General features: G+C 45.2%; 2 protein-coding genes across 11 annotated transcripts; both read right to left on the bottom strand.

The window, feature by feature from the left end:
- Positions 1-408: 408 nt before the first annotated feature.
- On the bottom strand, positions 409-5,323 carry LOC113123392 (collagen alpha-3(IX) chain-like). 6 transcript variants are annotated; one of them, XM_026295411.1, is made up of 15 exons: positions 4,482-5,323; positions 3,734-3,820; positions 3,574-3,598; positions 3,358-3,451; positions 3,156-3,182; positions 2,942-3,013; positions 2,541-2,606; positions 2,214-2,240; positions 2,061-2,105; positions 1,907-1,942; positions 1,726-1,806; positions 1,409-1,505; positions 1,083-1,192; positions 783-955; positions 409-650 (listed from the first exon to the last, which is right to left on the bottom strand). In XM_026295411.1, exons 2-15 carry the CDS (start codon positions 3,807-3,809, stop codon positions 599-601), a joined length of 981 nt encoding a protein of 326 aa, XP_026151196.1. In that variant the 5' UTR covers positions 3,810-3,820; positions 4,482-5,323; the 3' UTR covers positions 409-598. The 6 variants fall into 6 exon arrangements, 5 of the variants coding, with proteins under 5 accessions (XP_026151196.1, XP_026151195.1, XP_026151198.1 ...); XM_026295410.1 differs by having other exon boundaries at positions 3,358-3,399; positions 3,486-3,598; XM_026295413.1 differs by lacking the exon at positions 3,574-3,598 and having other exon boundaries at positions 836-955.
- A 54-nt stretch (positions 5,324-5,377) lies between these two features.
- On the bottom strand, positions 5,378-22,303 carry rif1 (replication timing regulatory factor 1). 5 transcript variants are annotated; one of them, XM_026295407.1, is made up of 36 exons: positions 22,154-22,303; positions 21,468-21,513; positions 20,661-20,797; positions 20,508-20,586; positions 20,313-20,409; positions 20,079-20,209; positions 19,850-19,944; positions 19,407-19,596; positions 19,155-19,247; positions 18,913-19,051; positions 18,678-18,829; positions 18,361-18,475; positions 18,085-18,261; positions 17,547-17,657; positions 17,159-17,221; positions 16,381-16,484; positions 16,061-16,147; positions 15,902-15,975; positions 15,601-15,781; positions 15,132-15,239; positions 14,895-15,044; positions 14,431-14,530; positions 14,051-14,340; positions 13,528-13,730; positions 13,249-13,342; positions 13,034-13,150; positions 12,656-12,798; positions 12,468-12,557; positions 12,311-12,365; positions 7,895-11,413; positions 7,666-7,791; positions 7,465-7,551; positions 6,959-7,074; positions 6,716-6,866; positions 6,499-6,625; positions 5,378-6,263 (listed from the first exon to the last, which is right to left on the bottom strand). In XM_026295407.1, exons 3-36 carry the CDS (start codon positions 20,774-20,776, stop codon positions 5,995-5,997), a joined length of 7,749 nt encoding a protein of 2,582 aa, XP_026151192.1. In that variant the 5' UTR covers positions 20,777-20,797; positions 21,468-21,513; positions 22,154-22,303; the 3' UTR covers positions 5,378-5,994. The 5 variants fall into 5 exon arrangements, with proteins under 5 accessions (XP_026151192.1, XP_026151190.1, XP_026151188.1 ...); XM_026295405.1 differs by having other exon boundaries at positions 21,468-21,550; XM_026295403.1 differs by having other exon boundaries at positions 22,000-22,303.
- Between the last annotated feature and the right edge of the window lie 158 nt (positions 22,304-22,461).

Genomic DNA, 22,461 nt, shown 5'->3' on the forward strand with positions numbered 1-22,461 from the left:
AGTTTGTCATACTGCTTTATTGACTTAATGAGGCTGTCTATCTTTGTTTAAGGAGCTGATAGATGCAGCGCTTCCAGTTTTTGTGACTATCTGCCAACTGAAGGCACAGATGAAATTTATCTTCATTTTCCAAGTATAAAGTCAAGATTTTAGTTTTCAAGTGAGAATAACATTAAAGCCTTCAGACCTTTTTCCACCACATACTAAGCCTGTTTCACACAGATGAAATTGACAGTTGTCATTGGTGTTTGACAAGAAAACAAACAGGCACAGTCACCAAACAGGATTTCTTTTAATCAGCTGTAAAACATAAATCCAATCCCATTCTGATGTTAAGGGTTAGGAGACAGTAATCAGATTTGTATTGATCTCTGCAGGAATTGGATCTCTGCAGTTTACACTGGGAAACATTAAATTAATGATGTGATCTAGATTCATGACATAAAACTACTGAGAGGAAACATTACAGGAAAGAAATCCAGCTGAGGTTCATTTACGTAAGAGTTACTAAAGAGAAATACTTGGATTAGGACTGTTTCAGTGCAATAAAACACACATGTGCATAAATCACATTAGCAGAGGTGCTTCTGGGGATGGATCAGCTCCACTGGATCAGATCAGATGAAGGGTCTTGCTCAGTGTTTAGGGTCCTCCAGGTCCAAACAGCAAGAAGCATGAAAGCAAAAAAGAGAAGTCAGTGAGGAGGATAAAAGAGTTTTGTCTCTCGGTCCCATTGTGAACATCATCACCTTCATGAAGGAGGATTTCCTGCCTTGATGTACCTGATGACATGACATTTAAAAGTGTATGTTATTGTGTCTCCAGCAGTGGTTACCAGCACGTTGATCCACTGGGAGTCAGTGTAGATGAACAGAGCTTTCCTGTCTGTCCGCAGCACCATCACATTCTCCCCCTGCAGCCTCCTCATCTGTTTCTCTCCATCTGCAACGAAGATCTGCAGACAAACACACATAAGCCTGTTTAAAAACACTGGAAGGTGAAACTGTTGTACAATGCATTCACATATGAACCAAGCTAAACCGCTTAATCCTCCATGATTTATACGTGTGTGTGTCACTGACCGTTGGGACTCTGTACAACATTTGTTCTGAAGGCTGAACCTGTGAACAGCTGCATTTGGCTGGAGGACCTGGACCTCCGGTGTCTCCCTGCAGGCCTGGTAGGATGTAAACTACAAAACAAGATGTTACCAAAGAGCAGATCACCAGAGCTGATCAGTACGATGATCACGGCACATTTCTGCTCTGCTGCTCTGAGTCTCTTCTCTTTTCTCTCACTGTTCTGAAACAGAGTCAGGAGAACAGAGGGTTTATATCCTCTGAGCTGCTGATCTCCAGGTAAATGCTAATGAGCTAGTTAAGTTAGTAACTTTCCTGCTGCTACAAACCTTGTCCAGGTAGTCCAGGCTCTCCAGTCAGTCCAGGAAGTCCCATTGGTCCAAGATGACCCAGCTTTCCTGGAGGCCCACGAAATCCCTTCAGGCCCTACAGACAAAAGTTGCTTCATTAACTGGTTAAAGTATCAGCCAGTAAACAGGCAGTAACTTCCTAATGAAGGTGTTTTGTTTTTCTCAGACTGACTTTACATAGAGAGGTTAGTACAAACACTAACCTGTTGTAAACCTGTTCTATAAACACAGAATGACTCAGTTTCCCTGTTGTTTAATATCAGTTCTCTACATGTCCACCTACTGCATAGACCTACCATGGGTCCTCTGCCTCCTGGTTCTCCTCTGGATCCACGCTCACCCATCTGCCCTGCAGCACCCCATTGGCCTGGGTCGCCCTGGAACAGACCAGCACAGAACACCATGTCTTCACTCTTCACAGCCTGACTTAGTGTTACAGGGTTTTGGCTGGAACTTAGCATTTAACACGTGTTCTACCTTTTCTCCTGGCACTCCAGGGACGCCATGTTCACCCTGCAGAGACACAGACAGAGACACAGACAGAGACACAGACAGAGACACAGCGTCATGCTGTTGAACGTGACATTTCCAACCAACATAAACAAAAGCGAAAAAGGAACATTTTTCTTACCCACTTTCCTTTGGCTCCTCCATTTCCTTTCAGACCTTTTTCACCCTAACGTGGATAGAAATAAAATCCAATCTCACATGTTGCTCTTTAAAAACACCAGCGGTGTTTGAAGAGTATGAAACAAAAGAAATATGCAGCATAATTCTCACTTACCCTGAATCCTTTACGCCCTGTGTTGCCCTGCACATACACAAAAGTGTAATTAGTTCTGTTCCTTTGCACGGTTTGTGTTTTGCACCACAGACAGTGATCGTGCAGCAGTTTATAAATGAATGAAAGGAAAGATGCAGCAAATATTTCAGTTCAGATAAACCTCAAACCTCCAACATGTCCTCAAGTCAAGACACCACTGCATTAAAATGTGTCAGGACCTCAGACCAAAGCGTCCAAACTACGTCTCTATGTAATATAAGGCCACATGGCTATTTCTCCAATTTGAGCCTAATTTGACAAAGGCAGCAGGACTCGAGCCAGTTGTACCTTTATCACCCCAGGAGTTCCTACGTCTCCATACAGGCCCCTCCAGCCTCGGTCTCCCTTATCTCCCTGTGGAAAAAAAAAAAACACATGTTCAGTGTTACTGGGAATTTGGAAAAAAAAAATCCAAAATAATATGAACAGCTGTAAAAAACTTCACTCTGCAAATCAAGATCTCATTTAGTGAATAATGAAATGATAGAAACCAACGTCCAAATAGGTTTTGTGGAGTTTTCAGGTTCTCTACAAATGGAAATCTGATCAATCGTCTCGATGAGAAAATGACTCAAACACAAGATGTTTTCAGTGGAAATGCAAACTACATTCTTTTAATGTCATTTTAGAGGTGGGAGCTCTGTTTGTCAGTGTATAATCATTTATCGGACTGATAATCTTTCTCCGACCTTTTGACCCGGCTTTCCCATGGATCCCTGTGGTCCTGGATCTCCCTCTGGACCGATAGCACCAGGCTCTCCCTGTAACACACAGTCTCATGCACTGATCTGCATCGGTCTAAAATATAGTTAGACAGCTGCATAAAAAACAGCTGCATGCTTACACTATTACACATGCAGCAAGAGTATGAGTGTGTGTGTGTGTGTGTGTGTTACAAAGTACCTTAGGGCCTCTGGGTCCTCTGCACCCCTTTAAAACACAAAGATGTTTAAATTGTAGTTTATAATGTCAGTAAAAACATTATTCCACTGTTTCTTTTCATAAAACTGTAGCAGGTATAGAAGTGGGGGAATTGATTATCTGAATTTCACAACTATAAATTCCACATTTCTAGATTTTTGGTCTCTAAGAACCTGGAACATACCTTCTCCCCTTTAGGTCCTGTGATGTGATCGGTTATATCAACCTGAGGAGTTACAGACACATCAGAATAGTTTAAAGTCAGGTCTGTGCTTTGCCTGTGGTGGAAGGAAGAGAGAGAAAACTCATCACCATCAGCTCTGCTTTCCGTCTGATTGGAGGAAACAAAGGCGGTGGAAGAGGGGGAGGGAAGAAAGGTTCACATTTCGGAGCTGACCACCTGCTGCCTCTGCGAGATGGAAATCCTGCACAGACAGAGGGACTGACAAGTAACGCCCACATAAAAACCATTAAAGGGGCACACAGAAGCCTCGGCACCACTCTACAGACAGTGAAGTGTGAACATCTGGAGGATGTGGCGCCCTCAGTCTTGCACTCACTGGGGGTGAGAGAGGGAGCTGCCGGCTGGAGGCTGCTGAGCAAGGCAGTGCATCCCAGGACCAGCTGAGTCAGCATCTCCTCTGCTCCTACAACAGCAAGTCTGGGTTCAAATGTTTCCATGTTTGTAACAGACAACATGTGCATGCACAAATGAATTTAACCTAATGAGAAGCAAAAACTTTAATGTGTTGATTCAGGTTTTGTTTATTATAGTATTTTATTATGATCAGCCCTCAAATCAAATCGGGTCTAATGATCCTTGTGATTGGAGAAGGTGAATATATTTAGAATCACTCCTGAGTATAAAACCAAGCCAACATGGTAAAGAAGCAGCACAGTGTGAATAAACAGGCGTCTGAACCTGCTCCATCCATGTCTCTACGAGTCCAAACCTTAAACTGGACTGTCTTACAGTGGTTTCCTGCAGTGAGCATGTCTGCACTGCACAGAGGAAAACAACTTCAACTCTTCTTTAGAGTTTGTCTATTTGAGAAGTGGAAAACACTTGTTTCTAAAATAACAGATGGAGACTAAGACCCTTCCACCAGCTTCGATAAAACTGTGATGAACAGATTTAAAGACGTGCATTACAACCAATGATCCCTTTTCAAAAAATGAGCAAATGTAACCATTTTATTTTTCATTATCGTCATGATTAACTCTTACATGGATCTTTCTCATGGTTCAGATTACAGGGGAGGTTAAAATCACTGTTACATGCAAAATAACCAACATAGTGTAACTTACCTCAGTGTTTCCTCTTCCCAACACTGTGTGGAAGCTCTCGTCGTACAGTGGACTAGTCTGTAGAAGCTGCTCCTCTTCCTGGTCACCATCCAGCAGTGCTGGAGCCCAGTTTGCTAAGCTTGCACACGCCGAGTCTGACTTATCACAATAAACTGTAGAAATGCAACGCAGCCCCTGGCAGCACTCTGCAGAAATAATCAGATAATTACCTCCACACTGAGCCAAAGAGAGGCCTGCTTATCAGCCACGCTGTGGAGGATGAACAGTGAAAGCAGGCAGTTACACCTCCTGCCTTAGCGCATTACAACTACTGTACAGCTCAGGCTTTGCCAGGCTCCTCATAGTGGTAATGTCAGCTTATTCTATAAGACTGATGCTGATGCAGGGACCTTAGAGGGAGGTCAGCAGTTTAAAAACAACAACAGTAAAACATCACAAAGTTCAGTCTCCTACACATTTTGTTTACAGATGTTGTACCAGCTGTGGTACCAGCTGTGGACAGTCTGAGCGTCTGTGGTTTAACTTCTCACCTTGCTGAAGCGAGAAATGTGCCTCGTGTCAGAGCAACATCACTACAGAGTGTGGGCTAAGGTGCAACAGGCTGCAAACCCACCTGACACGGGGCCAAGACCAGGACAGGTTTTCCCCTTTTCCAATTCTCTGACACAAAACCAAATTATAGGAAGTGAACAAAAACACATGTATTAACAGAACTGAAGTGAAAACAGATTAATACAGTAATGGGACAGAATCTGAAGCAACTCATTTCCAAACAGATCAGATATCACTGTCTGTCCAAACACTTCAATGCAGTGAAAAGAGAAAACTAAACTCTTCTTTAAAATGTCCAGAAATCTCTGCTCAAACAAAAAACTTAAAAATATAAACTTCAAAAATAAAATCAGTTTTGTCTTTTATTGAAATATTTAAAACAACAAATAAAGGCTGAAGCGCTGACTTCACTACCATCTAGTGTAGAGTTCATAGACATCACAGTAAAGGACAGAAAAGGATTAAAACTCAAACATTTCACAAAAATGTGCAAGAGCAGTAATAAGTTGAATTGTAAACAGCCTAAAAAACAGGCACATTAGGAATGAAGAGACATGAGACATCCTGTGTAACAAAGCTGAGACGTCAGCAGGATGTGGAGTCATGTCTTCATACGTTTGACTTCACAGCAGTTCCTCATTGCAAACACAGGGGGCGGCAGAAAAATTATTTCCATTCAAATGATGAATCGTCAAAATTTCTTCTGCTGGTCCAGTTTTAAAAATGTGACTGCCTCTTTCTGAGTTTCATAAAAATCGCCTCAAGCTACAAATGACAAATGTGCTGCAAGCATTTAAAAAAAAAAAAAAAAGTAAAGGCAAACCAAAGGTGAGGACAGTCCAAGTTAAAGCAAGAAAATCCTCCGTTATAAACTCATGATAATTTAACACGTCCATCTACACAAAGAGCATTTTATTCTGAGCTTGTGCGTCCCTCCTGCCTCTAGGGAGCAGTATTCTCTTCAGGGCCTGCCATCTATGTGGCAGAGGCGAGTCTGCAGCTCGACCACCAACCGCCTCATCATTTCCCCGAGCTGGTCGTGCATCTGAACCAGCTGCGGGGGCGAGCAGCGGCCGAGTTCTCCAGGCGTCATCCTGCAGGTCAGAGCCTCCACCTCAGACAGCAGCCCGTCAGGGTGCGGCTGTCGTTCCCCGGCTGGCGTGTCCAGAGTCGGATTCCCGGAGCAGGTCGTCTCATCTGCAGGAACGGGCTCATCCAGCAGCTCTGTTGCTGCAATACAAACACACCGCTGTGAATTTACTGTTTCCTTTGTCTGCTAAGCAGCATCTGGCCTGAGCTCATTTAACTTCCCACCAAAGGACAAACTGATCTTTAATCTTTAACTAATTATGGCTGAGATGTAGATTCATCACCAAGATTATTTTTGAGTCTGGTGTTACAGTAAAACCTGTTTTGGTGGAATTTCTTTCCCCTCTTTTATTATTTACTGAGAGTTTTTACACACCCAGAGTCTCCCCTGAGGTTTTCTCCTCCTCATCCTGGTTTTGAGGGGCACTGGTCTCCTCCGGTTCAGAGGTCATCATCTCGGTTTCATCAAAACTCTTCAGCTCGTCACCACCTCTTCCCTTCCGCTAGAAGTTCACAGTTCAAATGTCAAACAAGAATTTCACCTTCAGATTAAGTCAAATTAGAGTCCATCTGGTCTCTGCCCTCTGCTGTACCTGCTGTTCATAGACTTTAAGCGCCTTCTTGACATTGGAGATCTTTGGGGAACGAATTGGCAGAGTCTTGATATCACTGGGAGTCAGAGCACTGAGGTCACCGACTGTTTTGATATTTCTGGCTCTAACAAGCTGACCAAAACCCCGAGACCTACGAGCAGAGTTGACAGCACTGAAGTGGATGTTTTTATTTTAGACTTAAAACAAAAAACCTTTTCTTCACCAACCCTGCGCTGAACCTACCACATGGTGGAGGATATCTGAGGCAGCACAGCCTCCACAGGCGTCGAGCAGCCGACCAGTGCAGGGTAGACACAGTCTCTGGGGACAGGACGAGGCTCCTGGCTCATTTCAGAAATCTGGAAAACAGTGTTTTAGAGCGAATTAGGACCAAGACCATCCAACTATGAAGAAAACTGTAAAACCTTTTAGCTTCTTCTAGTTCACATTAAAGGGGAAGTGTCAGGTGAAGAAACTGAGCACTCCTCATCTTTTTAGGGCTAGCAGCTCAGGGCTAACTTAGCCGTTCATTAGCAGGACACACCAGAATCTCAGACTGGTGTGTTCTATGGGCAGGTGAGTTCGATTGGGAGTGTAAATGCTAAATCGGTTCTGGACTCTCTGATATCAGAAACCATTTGCAGCACTGGCTGGCGGTTCAGAGTTTGGTGGAAGCTAAATCTTCAAATAACAGGACAGTAAATCTGTGTAAAAAGGCTAACGGGTTAGTCAGTACTGTCAACACATACCAGGCATTTCTTGGAGCTCTTGTAACCTGGACTGTGCAGATGTCTGGGACTCAGGATGAGCGAGCCCTTTGTTGGAGTGGAGACGTACTAAAACAGGAAGCAGAAGAAAGTCACGTCAGGCAGGTAAGTAAAGAAACGGTGGACAAAGCAGGTCTGCGTCTGAAACGTGGCACCAAGCAACCAGACGGGCCTCATTCACACCTTAGGCTGTGAGCCGCTAAGTCTCAATCTTCTGGGGGAGCTGGTCCTGACAGCTGGGCTGCGGCGATCGATGTCATCTGCTGTTTCCTGTTGCTGGATTGGATCAGCGAAAGACACGCGTCTCGACTGCAGAGTAAAAGGACAAGACCGCTACTTTTAAAAACAAACCCAAAAATATAGAAACCTTCTGCATTTTGCCCAATATCGAGATAAAACGTGTGTCGCTTACTTTGACAAGGGGTGAGGGAGTCTCCTCCTCTAGTGGTCTCTTCTGGCTCTTCTTAAGGATACTGGTAGACGGTGAGGCTGAAGGAGACCAAGTCCCTTTGGTCTTGCCATTGATGGGGCTTTGTCCAGCATCTGAAACAGCAACAGCCTCGAGATCCTTCTGTTTTTCTGGAGAATCCTGAAACACCTCTTTGCCTGTAGATTCTGCAGACACTGGAGCGTTACAAACATCTCTCAGAGCAGCATCATCGTTTTCAGTGTTGGCACACTGAGTTTCCTTGTCCCCCTGAAGTCCCACAGTCGGGATCTTGCTGCCGTTACCATCCTCCTGCACAGACGTGATCTCCCCCTCAGCACTGGTCTCTGTTTGCTGTTTGGAGGGAAACTGTTCATCCCCCTTTGAGAGCTCATCTACAACATCTGGACACGCTGCGTGATTTTCTGAAGAGGTGCAATGATCAGCCCCAGCTGTGTCGGCCACTGGAACAACTGGATGTTCTTTTTGGTCTGACACGGCTTCAGTTTTCTCCTTGGTTTCAGACACGTCTTCGTCTTCCTCTCCTGTTTCAGACACAGCTTCAGTTTTCTCCTCAGTTTCAGACACGTCTTCGTCTTTATCTCCTGTTTCAGACACAGCTTCAGTTTTCTCCTCAGTTTCAGACACGTCTTCGTCTTTATCTCCTGTTTCAGATAGAGCTTCAGTTTTCTCCTCAGTTTCAGACACCTCTTCGTCTTTCTCCCCTGTTTTAGACACAGCTTCAGCTTTCTCGGTTTCAGCCACGTCTTTGTCTCTCTCACCTGTTTCAGACATGTCTTCAGTTTTCTCCCTGGTTTCAGACACGTCTTCGTCTCTTTCCTGTGTTTCAGACACAGCTTCAGTTTTCTCCTCAGTTTCAGATACGTCTTCGTCTCTGTCCCCTGTTTCAGAGTCTTCAGTTTTCTCCTCAGTTTCAGATACGTCTTCGTCTCTGTCCCCTGTTTCAGAGTCTTCAGTTTTCTCCTGGGCTTCAGACACGTCTTCAGCTTTCTCCTTAGTTTCAGCCATGTCTTCATTTTTCCTCCCTGTTTCAGACATGACTTCAGCTTTCTCCTCTGAAGACTCTGAGACCTGCAGTCTGTCTGTCGTGTCACCAGGAAGCACCAGTGTGTCCACAGCTGAATCCATAGATTTTTCCTGATTCTGTTCACGACTTATTCCAACTGATTCAAGCATTTCCACGTCCCCAGTGTCAGTCTCTTGTAGTAAAGTATTACGAGCGTTGGTTTCAGAGTCTCTTGGTTCCTGTTTGCGAGGTGACACATGAGTCTTCTTAATGTCGGTCTCAGTTTTCTCAGGAAGGGGATCCACAGCTAGAACAGGATCACCCTCTACCTCCATAGACAAACTCTCATTAAATTGCTCTTCAGCGTGACTTGTAACCTGAAGTGATTGAGAACCCTGCAAATCTGGGGTTTTCTGTGAATCCTCTAAATCTTTCATATTTTCAGCTTCGCTGCTTTGTGTGTCTGCCTGTTGAGAAACATCAGCATCGTCCTTTGCCAGATCCTTGTTGTCTTTAGATTCAAGGGCCAGAGGACTTTGAAGAGAGACGCGAGGTTTCCTTCCTCTCTTTTTGACCACAGGGGAACTTTCTCTGACCTCTGAGGATTCAGACTCTGAGGACTCCATATTGGCTACTTGAGAAGACCTTCGTCCTGCGTATCTGCCTCTGCCTTGGGAGGAGGACTCTGTTGATCCTGCAACATTTAATGACTGAGAGCTCTTTGGGGTAGAGCTGGGACTTGACAAGTCCTCTTTTACTTTGCTCATTCTGGTCCGACCTCCAAATTTGGCCTCCACCTGACTGTCAGGAGACACTACAGTCTGGGAATTAGACCGACTCTGGACTCCTAACGGATCCTTATTGTCACTTTTGTCTGAGGGTTTGCTCTGCCGTCTCCGTCTACCCTGTGACTGGCTGTCGTAGTCAGACTGCGAGTCCGACTGCAGCTCAGTTTGGCTGGACTCATGCTCTCTGGTGCTTCTCCGTCTGCGTTCAGGTGTATCAAGGAAGTCCGCTGAGCTCCTGAACAACTTGATCTTTTTCTTTGCTCTACCCTGAGAGTTAGTTTGGCTCGACTCACTCCGAGCCCTTGTTTGTACCCTGCTGCTCTCCTCCTCAGCAGCCTGCTTACTTCTTGTGTTAGGCCTGTTTTGGACTGAACTCAATTTTGGAGAATCAGTTTTGAGCTCCTCTCCAGAACGTTTCCTTTTGAGCTGCGTGTGTTTATCTTCCCGTTCGTCAGTGTTTTCTCCAGGAAGCGGAGGCTTGCCTCTGTAGCGTCCAGGCTTTCTGGATTCACCTGGAGAAGTTTGGATCACAGGGGACTGAGAATCACCCAGAGTTGGCTCAGATTCCTCTTTCTGGCTTGAGTTTTTCATCTCCTCTAATGTGGAAGGCTTTTGTATAGTCATCTCGTCCTGCACTTCACACTGGGTGTCTGGGATAAGACATTCAACCTCTGCTGTGTCACTGCACAGTTCAGGCAGCTGTCCGACTTTGCAGCGTTCATCTGGAGAAGTCTGTGTCACAGAGGTTTGAGAATCACCCAGAACTGGTTCAGAGTCCTCTTTTTGGCTTGAGTGATCCATTTCCTCTAATGTGGAATCCATTTGTTTACTATTCCTGCCCTGTAGTTCAGTTGGGGTGTCTGGGATTACACATTCATCCTCAGTTGAGTCATTGGGCAGTTCAGGCAGCAGTGGTTTGACTCTGTTGCGTCCAGACCTTCTGGGTTTGCCCGCAGAAGTCTGCAACACAGGGGACTGAGAATCACCCAGCGACTGAGAATCACCCAGCGACTGAGAATCACCCAGCGACGGTTCAGATACCTCTTTTTGGCTTGAGCATTTAATTTCCTCTAACTTGGAAGCCATCTGTGTAGTACTCTTGCCCTGTGCTTCGACTGGGGTGTCTGGGATAACACATTCATCCTCTGTGGAGTCACTGGACATTCTCTCAGTTAGCCTTACTGGCTCACTTTTAATCCTGGAGTCCTTTGGCCTTCGAGGAGACTCAGGGTTATCGTTCATTGGACTCTGCGAGCTCACTTGTCTTGTCCGGGTGGATGAGGAATCCTGAGAGTCTGGACTAGTGGCTGTGTGGGAAGCCTGAGAGGATGACGTCTTGTCTGTGTTAGAGCGTTCCTGGCTGTTGGAGGTCTTTATGAGGGGACCTGTGAATGTAGACATGCCGCCAGGGCTGGCAGGCTTTCCCTCAGGATACTTCTCCAGCGTGATAAAGTACTGACGACGACTGTGCCTGAGACTTCTGCGTTCTTTAGACTGCACATCCATGTCTTCTGCTCTTTCATCACCCGTGGTTTTCTCCTCCATGGAAACGTTTGACTGTGGGGTCGTCTCTTCCTGCTGGTGCGTTTCAGTTATAGTCCCTGCAGCTGCTTCTGGACTAGCATAGTCTTGAGTATCTTCTGCTAGACCTTCCGCATCTTCCCTTTTTTCCACATCTTCCTGAGGAACCTACAATAAACCACATGTAAGTAGATAAATCTGTCAGAGGTAAGTATATAATGTCAGATCAAGTCAAACACAGATGCTTTAATAAAGTGAACACCATGCAAGAGAAATAGAAACTGTTTTCTAAGGAGCAGGTCTTGGTACTTTTTTAAGTATTTTGGGTCATTTTCCTGCTGAAGGACCCATGACCTTTGAAAAAGTCCAGTCTTCTTAAAGAGATGCTGTGTTATTGGAAAAAGTGCCAATATTTTAGGCTGTAACTTCCTATAATAAACATATGTGTTTTGTGACATTACAAACCAACTAGGTCTAAGACACTGTGAATAAAAAAAAAAAAAAATCTTGCATCTTTGTTGATGCTCATGTGAGAAAACACGATATTTTACTGTGCACTACAAAGAAAGATCAGATGAGCATGTTAATATTCATTTAATTTTTTCAGATATTTTAAGAGCAGATGGGAGCAACTACACTTGATTACAACATTGTGTAACCTAACAATCAGATCGTCTCCTGAACGCCTCATGGGAACATACGGATTACTGCAACCCTGAACATCCTGGACAGATTATGACCTGGGAACAGCTCTGGATCCCCCAGGAAGACTTGGGGAGTGTGGTTTGGTTAAAGACAGATGAAGTGTTTCGCTGATTTTATAGGTATTTTCACTGGAGTTATTGTGTTGGACGTTGGGATAAAGCAATGATGTGTTTATTTCATTAGAGCACGCAGAGTCTTCTCAAATCACAAATATAAAGTTATTATTATTATGGAGATGTTACCATCAACTGAACACACAGCTGCAGTTCCATCCAAAGCTATAAAGTTGTTTTATTCGTTGCTTTGTCAGAATGAAAAACTGTTTTCTGGCAGATCTGATGAGCATACGTGTTTCATTACCTTCCCAGGAGCCTCCTCTGTAACACTGTTAGCTTGTTCTGTTGGCAGATTGTCCCTGTAGGTAAAAAATAGTTACTTACTGTATGTAAATGCAGTTTTATGGTTTTATGAGAGAACAGGGATTTATCTTGATTCTATTAACAGATGATGAACTTACGAAGAGTCCTCTTGGCTCTGAGTGTACTGGGTGAAAACCGTCGTGTCCTGAGAAGCATCAAGGTTGTTGTACATGGCAGGGATGTCAACCCTGTGAAGAAGAAAGCATTATCTTCACAAAACTGAAAATATGGACGCTTTAAATGTGTTTTATTATGATGGACAGAGAGACAAAAGGATAAATCTGACCTTTTAGTCCTTTTCACTTCCTTCTGATGCTCCGTCAGGACTCTCTCCTTTGTCTCAGGAGGAATGAAGACAAAATCGACAGAGGCCTCTTCCTCCAAAACCTCCTTGCGGGGAGGCTTGGGAGAGCCAAAGTCCAGCTTTGTCTGAGGGGGGAAACATAATGGAAAACAGTGAGGCAATAGTGAGATTAAAAAACTAATCTAATCTAAGAGGGGACACTGAAATCATTGTTCTAAACTTCTTTAAATGCCACATGCTTTGTTTTAGTCACACTGAATTTGTAAATATCAACCACCATAGGACTTCTTTCATCTAAAGACCATGCAATGAGACAATATACAGTTGTCCCTGGTGGTCTGGACTGGAGTCTGAACTTACAGAGACTGGTTTGGTTGTCTTTGTGGAGCTCTTGTCTTTCTCCATCAGCGAGTCTCTTTTCCCCACAGATGAAACAGGCATCCCGCTGAGCTTCGTCTCCAACTGGGAACTCTCGCTCTGAAGAAACGAGGAAGATCAGCCACAAATAAAAGCAGCAACAGCAAAGAAGTGCAGCTCACAACTTATGTAGAGGCAGGGTGTTGGTGGCAGCTCACCGAATACTGGTCACTGAGCTCATCAGGAACGACAACAACCTCAAATCCAGGAAGGATGATTGGGGTCTTCTGCTTCACCTGGCTCAGTATGGGTCTGTGTAAAGAAAACAGAAACACTCATATAATTAAATTTAGTATAACCTGTTAGTTCAGTCAAAAATATCATCTCACTGAAGCAGCACATTTGTTTTAGAAGTGCAACATGATCCAGATTCAGGCAGAACTTTCATACTGTACCACAGTTTTCAGGTCAAACAAGAACATAACCCAGACTTTCACCTCATCTCATCGGGGTAAGCGAGGCTGAGCGAGTTGGCGAAGGTGGAGTTCCAGAACTGGGTGACTGAAGTGCGGAGCTGCTTGTTCTTGTGTGGGAACAACACACACAGCAGAGGAGACAGCAGGGCCAGGAGCTCGTCATCGTAGGCCAGAGTGGAGCGGCTCTGCAGGCAGCCCAGCACCTCACTGACAAGCTTCTCCAGCTGCAGGAGGCAGATGACGGCTTACATTCAAATCCAATCTCATTCAAAGCCAATAAAAATGATACAGATTTCCACTAATGAGTTCGTTTTCCATAGTCAGATGCTGCTCATGTCACTCAATCGTTCCTACAGTAAACCAGTTTGTTCTTCCTGTAACTTATTTAGTCTCTAAAACAGCAGAATGGTAAAACCTGTTGATCATAACCATCTAAAACATTCAGGGCAGACAGGAAATCTCTGCAGTAAAGGTCAAATCAAAGAATGCTTTTCTTAAAAAAAATGAAAATACTTGGTTTAATGGTTTTTGATGAAGGTCCCACCTTTCCCAGAAGCTGCGCTGAGAATCTGGGCTGATCACTGGCTGCTTGTTTGTAGAAGAGGGTGAGAGGCTGAATGAGAGAGGTGAGGGCCTCCTGGACAGCGTTGGCGAGGACGAGGTTGGTGAAGAGAGCAGACAGGATGGAGACCAGCGCCGCTCCGGTGGGCTCATGGGAAGCCTCAGGCCCCTCCAGATAACCCTCGAGACACTGCACCAGCAGAGACTGGAATGTGGACAAGTTCCCCAGGGCCTTACTCCTTTTTCTCATCCAGTTTACAGGAGTGTGAGGAGCTGGGAGAAAAAAAACAGAGTGAAAAGTGAATTCTCTAAAGTCTCTCTTATCTTTGAAAACTGAAATCAGTTTCGTTTGAGTTCTCTTACACTTCAGCTTTTGCTGAAACTGAGGTGTGTACGGAGAGAAGTCCACACACTCCACCATGACTTGGAGGATATTGGCAACAGCATTTAATGTTGAAGGAACCTGGTAGAACAGACAGCGTCAAAACAAAATAAAACTAATAACATATTTTAATATTAATTAATTTCCCCAATCAGGATGTTTTGATAAATTACAAAGCTTTTTAATTTAGTCTTTTGTTTATTTAATACAAAACTTTCCAGAGACAGTAATTTTTACATTTTATTTTGAAATGTTTAAATTTTATTCTGAAAACCTTTTAATGTAAGGCCCAATTCTTTTAAAGGAAAAAAAAAAAAAAAAGACATGGATCCAGTTTCTCTGTGCAGCTTCCTACATAATTGTCAACATGACAATCTCCAGTAAAAAAATACATGTTATTGTTTAGATGTTCACATGTCATGGTGATCTCACGTCTTTAACTCACCATTAAGGCATCTCTGTCTAGTGAAGCAGCCATCTTTGCACACAGCTCCTCACAGCAGATGTTCTCCTCAGCCGTGACCACCAGCGCTGAGCAGCGAGCGAACACTTTGTACAACTTGGACCACGTGGACAGCATCGACTTCTGGGCCGCCTGAACAGAACAGAGGCTCAGACTCAGGTTAGTCATTCTGGTGAATGTATAAACAGGAAGTAGGTCAAGTGAAATGGATAGACAGACCTGTTGAAGCGGTGCGCCTCGCAGCAGGTGTGTAACGGGGAACAACAAGGCAGAGTGCGTGGCACTGAAGTTGTGCTCCAGAGCGTCACCTTGGTTTACTTCATTCGACTGGAGACAAGAAGGGGTTGACATGCAACTTTCTGTTACTCTGCTGCAAAACATTCATCACTTTTTATTTCAGGTCAAAACCTCTAATTTTCCATCATGGGATGAAAAGGATTCAAAGACTGCTGCTTATAATCTGTGTACAAGTTTGGGCTGGAACAAAAGACTGAAATGACCAAACTCTCAATTACCAGAAACCAGCAAGAACCAGAACAGCTTGTTGACATAAGAGACTTCTTTAACTTGCCTACTTTAGATATTCAGAAACAAACAAACATTTATTAAGATATTGTCTCAAAGAAACCCACTAAACGTCCCCCTCTCTCTTTTAGATACAGCCATGAAACGACAACACCGGTCTAACCTGTGTGATGGTGTCGGTGAGCGGGCTGACCACCACGCTCCACATCCTGAACAGCTGCTCCTTGTTCTGCACAGAGCCAGCGCTGCGCCCGATGGCACCCAGCACGGCCTCCGAGAACGCCAGGGGGGAAGTGGGGCCTGACAAGCTGCAGCTCACCAGCGTCTGGAGGCACTGGAAAAACCTGCAGACAGACAGTCATCAAGCAACACAAATACAATGAACACACACAACATTCATAAAACCCACACAGCTAAACAGCCACTCATCTATTTTATTTATGTGCTAACTGTTAATGACCCACCTCTCGTCCTCCGTGTAGGCTGAGAGCATGCTGCTGTTGTAGAGGAGGAGGATGAGGAACAGAGCTGGGGTTCCCTGGGGAGTGAAATAAACACTTTCAGCAGCTTCTTTATGAGGAGTATCCATCAATCTGCACTCAACACTCGGACCAAACACTCACATTTAGCACGTCCATCTTTCCGACTTGGTAGGAGGCAGAGCCAAGAACTCTCTGGGGAATTCCTCTGACTGTGGCCTCGAACAGAACCTGAGGTAAAAGATCAGGCAGTCGACAAGTGATTTTTAGCCTTTTTACCCACAAGAAAAATCTGCTCCAAAAACAGGCCAAAGAAGAAAGAAAGAGGAAGCAGCTCCTGGTCTTCAAACTGACCTTTAGGAGACAAAAACTGCTGAACTCATCTGTATAAGATTATGGTGGTGAGGAGGGAGGACACATAAAAACATGAGGCAGACTTCAGTCTTCAAGGACTGGGATCTTACCAGGACTCTGGCTGCAGGCAGAGCTTCTGAGGTGACGATGCTCTGCAGAGCCTGAAGCATCAGTGTGAGCACTTCACAGCCCTGCCGCTCCTTCTTACTGCCCCCTGACGGAGCCAGAGAGAACAGGTGACATTCAGAGAAACAGGCTCACAGAAAGAGACTAAACTTTAGGAGAAGAGCGTCATCATTGGGGACAGACCCCTCAGTGCGTTTTCTCTTCACAGCAGTCCAGAGCACACGGCTCTGAACGCTAAGGCTTAAACTGATGATAGTGGGAGTGGGTCGGGCAGGAGGCGAGGACGAGGTCTCACTGGTCCCCGTCCCAAGTTACAGAACCCAGACCCAATCAGAGTGCTCTATGTGGTGCTACGAGGTTGGACCCACAACTGTAAGAGCCCACCGTGCCGAGCAGCAGCCACAACAGTGTGAACCAGAAAATACTCACAGTTCACAACCAATTCAGCTTTAGTATGGTGTTAAAAAGCCACAGGGCACAAGAATAAATAAACCAATACCCTGCAAACTGTTTCGGTACTAAAGATATTTCTCACACAACAGACTCCTTGTTAAGCCTAACAGCTTGTTTTCACACCAGGGCTAATATTCAACTTGTAAAAACTCACAAACACAAATGTTCCTTGGTGTTTATTGTCCAACCAATCAGACCTGATTATATGTTTTAAAGACATAGACACCGTTTGATAGAAAAAAAAAAATAATAATCATAAATCATTCAACGTTAATGACAGGAGGGATGACTGAACATTCAAGTTCTTACCAGACTCTATAGTTAAACTGACAAACCGGGCGAGACTCTTCCATAAGACAGCCAAAAGGGGATCTGTGGGAGGAGAAGAGGTTTTAGGCTAAAACTGGTTAAAGCAGGTGGCCTGAGAGTTTGTGCTGCACTAAATTTATTTACCTTCTCTAAAAAGTGTTTAAATGCAGCTCATCTGTAATCAATAAGCTTGTTTCTGAACAAAGTATTCTCTACATGAAAGTCTTTTCAGAAACTTGTTTATACATTCAGTGTGACTGGTCTGGATAAGCTTTAAGTTAAGAAGTCTGCCAGCACTCAGTGATCTGAGGTGGAGATCATCTTTAACAGAAGGAGCATCTGATGCTGATGATCAGTCGGCTCAGTGCGGTGAAGCTGTGCCGTTTACCTGGAGCGTCTTTGCCGATGTTGGTGAATCCTTCTCTGATGTTCGAGATGAGCACAGCAGCATGTTTAGCAAAAGACGACGCACCAGAGAGCAGCGGGTGGGTCAGGGGCTCTGGATGGAAAACACACTTGGGTTTAATTCATCCACACTGCAATTGTGGATGAAGTGAACTAGCACATGTACTGTACAGCTGCCTCATCTATGCTTTTTGTATTTTGTGGCAAATTTCTGGCTCTGGCACAGGAACATGATTCTTAATACTGTCTGCAAAGGATCGGCCTGGCTGATTTTTCACCAGAAAGATTTACAGGTTTTACAAAGGATCATCTAGAGCACTGTAAAACCAGCAGCAGAAACACCATCCTCTCTGCATTTAAAACCTGCTGTACGCTGAGAACATCACACTGGATTGGCACATTTTGACTATCTGAGCGGATTAAGATGCTAATTTAAATAAATCCCAGTGAGATGTTAAAGATCTCTATGTATGAGAACTGTAGGTGTAGGTCCGATATACGAACGTTGCTCCAACTCTCACCGAGACTTAGGATGAGTTTGTACTTGGCTGCTGCAACAACAGCCTCTGGGCCCAGAAAGTAGTGAAGTAACATCTCCAGGCCCAGCAGCTGGATGGAGGGGAAGGTTGTGTGGGCTATGACACTGGAGTTCAGGTTAATCAGAGACATGTTGGCTGAGCTGTTGAAGCTTGGAGTGCCTGCAAGACACAAAATAAATAAATACAAATTACAGTTAGTTTAGTGCATCACAGAGGGGACTGATGCCTGAGGGGAACGAGCAGGATGAAGAATCATACCAGCTTTGGTGGTGCCAGGTGTAGCAGCAGCGTTTTGGTTGACAGATCTCGAAGGCATGACGGGGACAGAAGAGGAGTCTGATCCAATTGTGCACTGGAGCAGAGGCACAGAAACCTGGAGAAAGACAAATGGTGCATGCTCATTATTAAAATGATTTCATATCTGGCATAAAAAAAACAAACTGTGGAGCGTTGAGTTCCTTAATACACTGAAATCAGTCAGAAAATGGCAATGATGCGATGTCAAAGTCTTGATTTCGCTTGTGGAGACAGGCTGGTGTCACAGTTGATGACAGGGACAGAGAGGAATGTCTAACCTGATCAAAATTGGATGACAAGTTAGGCCCAAGCTGCACCACCAAGTACCACCAGACCTCCACCTTGGTGAGCAGCAGGGTTTCTGTCCTGACGTTGATGGACGTGAGCGGCTGCATCAGGAGCTTCATACGTTTGGCACTACACAGGATGTCTGCAGGAGGAACGGGAGAAACAAATGAGGTCTTTGACTCACAAAACGCCAGAGATAAAACACAGAGTTAGTCAGCAGCTCACCTGGGTTGAGGGCGAAGTTGTCTATGAGGCTCTTCCAGGCAATGAAGGCGATCTTCTTGATGGCAGGAGAGGAGCTACGGAAACCAAGTTCCTCCAGGTGCAGCAGAGAGTTGATGAAGGGACCCCCTCTGTGCAGCAGCTGTGCAGGAAACACATGTAATTACAGATAAAGGTCTGAAAAATGCTTAGTGGACATTACAGTCTTCCACATGGGACATTTCAGTGACACAGACTCATTTTACCTTCCCAAGCAGCTTCACAAACAACGGCCAGAGCTTCAGGACGTTGGTCTCATTCTTTGACATGAAAAGTTTCTGCAGCTCCGGGACCAGTTTCTGGAATAACAAACAAACCCAGTTTCTCATATCACGTCATTCTTTTTGTCCTGGCAGGTGTTGACAGACCCCGAATGTTTCCACGTCTGCTGCAGCATCCCTGTTCAGTGTTATTTCTACGAGATAAAATCCCAACAAAAGCTGACACAACACACTCACCGAGGACATCAGTGGTTCGATGACGGCGGCCACCTGCGCCTGTTTCCCCAGCAGCAGAGGCATGCCCATCTCCATGGCTGCTGCAGCCCGCAGACGCACCTTGGAGGCAGAGTGGACAACGAGTGGGATGACCAGCTTCGCCCACCGCACCGCTCGGTCCCCCATCTGGGCCGGCACCTGCTCCAGCAACCTTTAAACACCAGGGGAAACATGAAGTTTAACTCTTGCAATACTAAACAACACAAGAACAAAATGGTTTCCTGTTTCATTATGGACATCACAATGTGTACATGTAGCACAGACATGATAAAACAATGAAATATAATAAAGCAATAGGGTGTAACATGATAATTGGATTTTGTGTCCAGGTGTAAAAACACATCAGATCAATTATTAATTATTTCCATCCAACAAAGCATCAACACGACTTGTGGTTCTTTTACCTGATGACAACGTTCAAGGCTTCATGCTCCATTACCACAGACTGGACGTCCTCTCTGCTCCACACATTCTCCAGAGTTCCCAGTATCGACGACACCTGAGGGGTAGATGCAGAACGGATGACGACTCCAGCAGTGGGACACTTTTAACCCAAAATAATAAATACAAAACTCCACCGCTGCCCCGTTTTCACTCAGGTTTCCCCGCACTCAAGTCTGTCCTGGTGCTCACTTTGTCAGCGACCACCTCTGGAGGAAAGCTCTGTTTGGAGATCACCCATAATGCTCTGGTGCACGTGTTCTTGTCTGTTGACTTCACCACCAGCGAGCAAAGAGCTGACAGTATTTCTGTTGCAAAGGATTCTGGGAAGCAAACAAGAGAGCATCGCTATCAGCAACCATTTCCTAACCTCAGCATGTAGCCCAGTGCTGTAACGAGGAGGAATGAAACGTGTAAATGACGTACCGGGCAGTCCAGAGACGACGTGAGAATGGTAAACACAGAACCCTAAAGCCTGGAGGGCAGCTTGGCTCAGCTCTGTATTCGCACTGTTTATGTGAGCCTGGACACAACACAGCAGGTATCACAGGCGTCCAGAGTTTAAATACAAACATCAAATATCAAATACTGATGTGGCTTAACGACGTGCGAAAGACTCACCAAGATGGCTTTACCCAAACGAGAAAAGTGCTTTTCAACTGCAGGGAGAAACTGGCGGCCTTCCTCTCCGCTGAGCCGACTGCAAAGCAAAAACAAGTTACTTTCCTCAAACTGCACGACCACGTATCCGTAAGACCAGAACTAGTGACGTACTTGGCGATGGTGAGGTAGGCGTCCGTCTGCTCCGACTGTCCAGCAGCGCTGTCCTCCACGGACTCCAGCAGAGGGAGGAAGCTGGAGCTGCTTGGAGGCCCCGTCGTCGCCATCATTATTCCCCACCTCCACAAGCACTTTACACGGGCAGAGTAATGGAGGGTCGATTAAATAATAAATAAAAGCTTACACGTACGTCTCAGCAGTTACTGACAGCTTTAATATTCTATCTGCACACACTGGATCTGAAGCAATGACACACTTTAAGACATGAGGGAGAAATTCCACAAAGATGAGCAAAGCACACAGGCTGCTTTTCTTCTGCAGCGTAACTATGCAAATTTATAAAACTCCTCCAACATGCAAATAAACACAGAGCAAACTTCTCACTGAAAATACTGAAATAGGAACAAACCACTTGATTTGGTAGAATCAGCCTGCAGATGTGTTGAAATGCATTTTTGCATGTCAGGGCTGTGAATTTCATCCTCAGTCACTTACAGCGTGTCTGCATTGTTTCCATGTGAATGTTGTGTTAAAACATTTGAAAACTCTAAAAAACCTTAAACCTCCTAGTTAAAGACTGGCCAGTTTGGGTTTGTGCAAGTTTAAACAGCCGGTCAGGACAAACTAGTCACCTCAGACGTCGTCTTGGGCTCTAAGGACCAGTGATTTTACAGAATTTTAAAAAATATCAAACAACAAATCAAGAAAATGAGTTTTACGTGCAGGTCTGGAGAAACAACAAGTCCAGCAGAGCTCAGAGAAACGTCATATTGAACAGAGATGAGCGATGCATGGACTCACCTGTCAGAGTGAGGTTTATGTCGATTCACCCTGCACCGTACCAGAGCTGCCAACATGGGACAAACCAAACCAAAGGATAAGAACTGGAGGAAAAGGAACAACAGCCACAACCCAAGTTCATCTATGCAAACATCAGATGATTCAGCACAAAACACTGTTTATACGCATTAACTATATTTTAAACATCCCGCAGAGGTGGGAGCAAGAGGTGCCATGAATTCAAAAGACACAGATGTGTGTGTTTTCTATATGTGTGTGTGCGCAGCTGTAAACACGTGACCACCGCTGGATGCTAGGAGCACCCAGCACATCTGACCCACTTAGCAACTTTGGCCCAGAGGAAAAAACAAAACAAGGTGTTCCCTTAAATACAGACCGGGTTTATTAAGGACAGGCCGCACCCTGCAGAGGACTTGGATTAGTCCTGCTAATGTGGACTAGCTAACCAAGTTAGCGGCGCTAGCAGGTCGACTTTAGCTAGCGGAGTTCAGGCAGTCATAGGTGGGCTCCACGGCCTCACCTGTGGGCTCACCTGTCCGCAAACAGACCCGTATCTGAGCTCACAGACGAGCAGCGGCCAAACAAACAGTGACGCTTGTTCGCCGGAGCCCACACGGAGCAGCAGCGTCGCTCCCCCTCCCCCCGGTCCGGGGCGAAGTTTGGAAGCAGAACCGACGGAGACGCACCGTGAGCGGCAACAGAGCCCCCGGCTGTCCGCGTCTCTTTCTCGGCTTCGTGTCGCTTCAGTCCAGCGTTTCAGCTTCAGGTGCTGCTCCTTGTGCTGGTCCCCGCGAAATCACTGGCGCCAAACCACCGCGCAGACGTACAAAGTTACCTTTGACCCGCCATACGTCACACCAAGGACCGCCCACTTTGCCTTATTAGGACGCCAGGCTGGAGACAGCATTGATACCGATACCTCTAATAATCAATAATATTAAAAACAATCCTATACTGATTTTCTAGGACCTATTATTATATTTACTATATACAC

Source organism: Mastacembelus armatus, chromosome 21 (genome assembly GCF_900324485.2).
Source record: "Mastacembelus armatus chromosome 21, fMasArm1.2, whole genome shotgun sequence".
Taxonomy (NCBI): Eukaryota; Metazoa; Chordata; class Actinopteri; order Synbranchiformes; family Mastacembelidae; genus Mastacembelus; species Mastacembelus armatus.

Excerpts from the sequence above, each read along its gene's own strand:
- LOC113123392 (XM_026295409.1), bottom strand. The coding sequence starts at position 4,570 with ATGGTGACCAGGAAGAGGAGCAGCTTCTACAGACTAGTCCACTGTACG. Across the intron at positions 3,452-3,733 it reads AGCTCCCTCTCTCACCCCCA|GCAAAGCACAGACCTGACTT; the intron begins GTGAGTGCAAGA and ends CTTCCACCACAG. Across the intron at positions 3,014-3,155 it reads GAGGACCCAGAGGCCCTAAG|GGAGAGCCTGGTGCTATCGG; the intron begins GTACTTTGTAAC and ends TGTGTGTTACAG.
- rif1 (XM_026295407.1), bottom strand. The coding sequence starts at position 20,776 with ATGATGGCGACGACGGGGCCTCCAAGCAGCTCCAGCTTCCTCCCTCTG. Across the intron at positions 20,410-20,507 it reads GTTTGGGTAAAGCCATCTTG|GCTCACATAAACAGTGCGAA; the intron begins GTGAGTCTTTCG and ends TGTTGTGTCCAG. Across the intron at positions 6,867-6,958 it reads CAGATATCCTCCACCATGTG|GTCTCGGGGTTTTGGTCAGC; the intron begins GTAGGTTCAGCG and ends CTCTGCTCGTAG.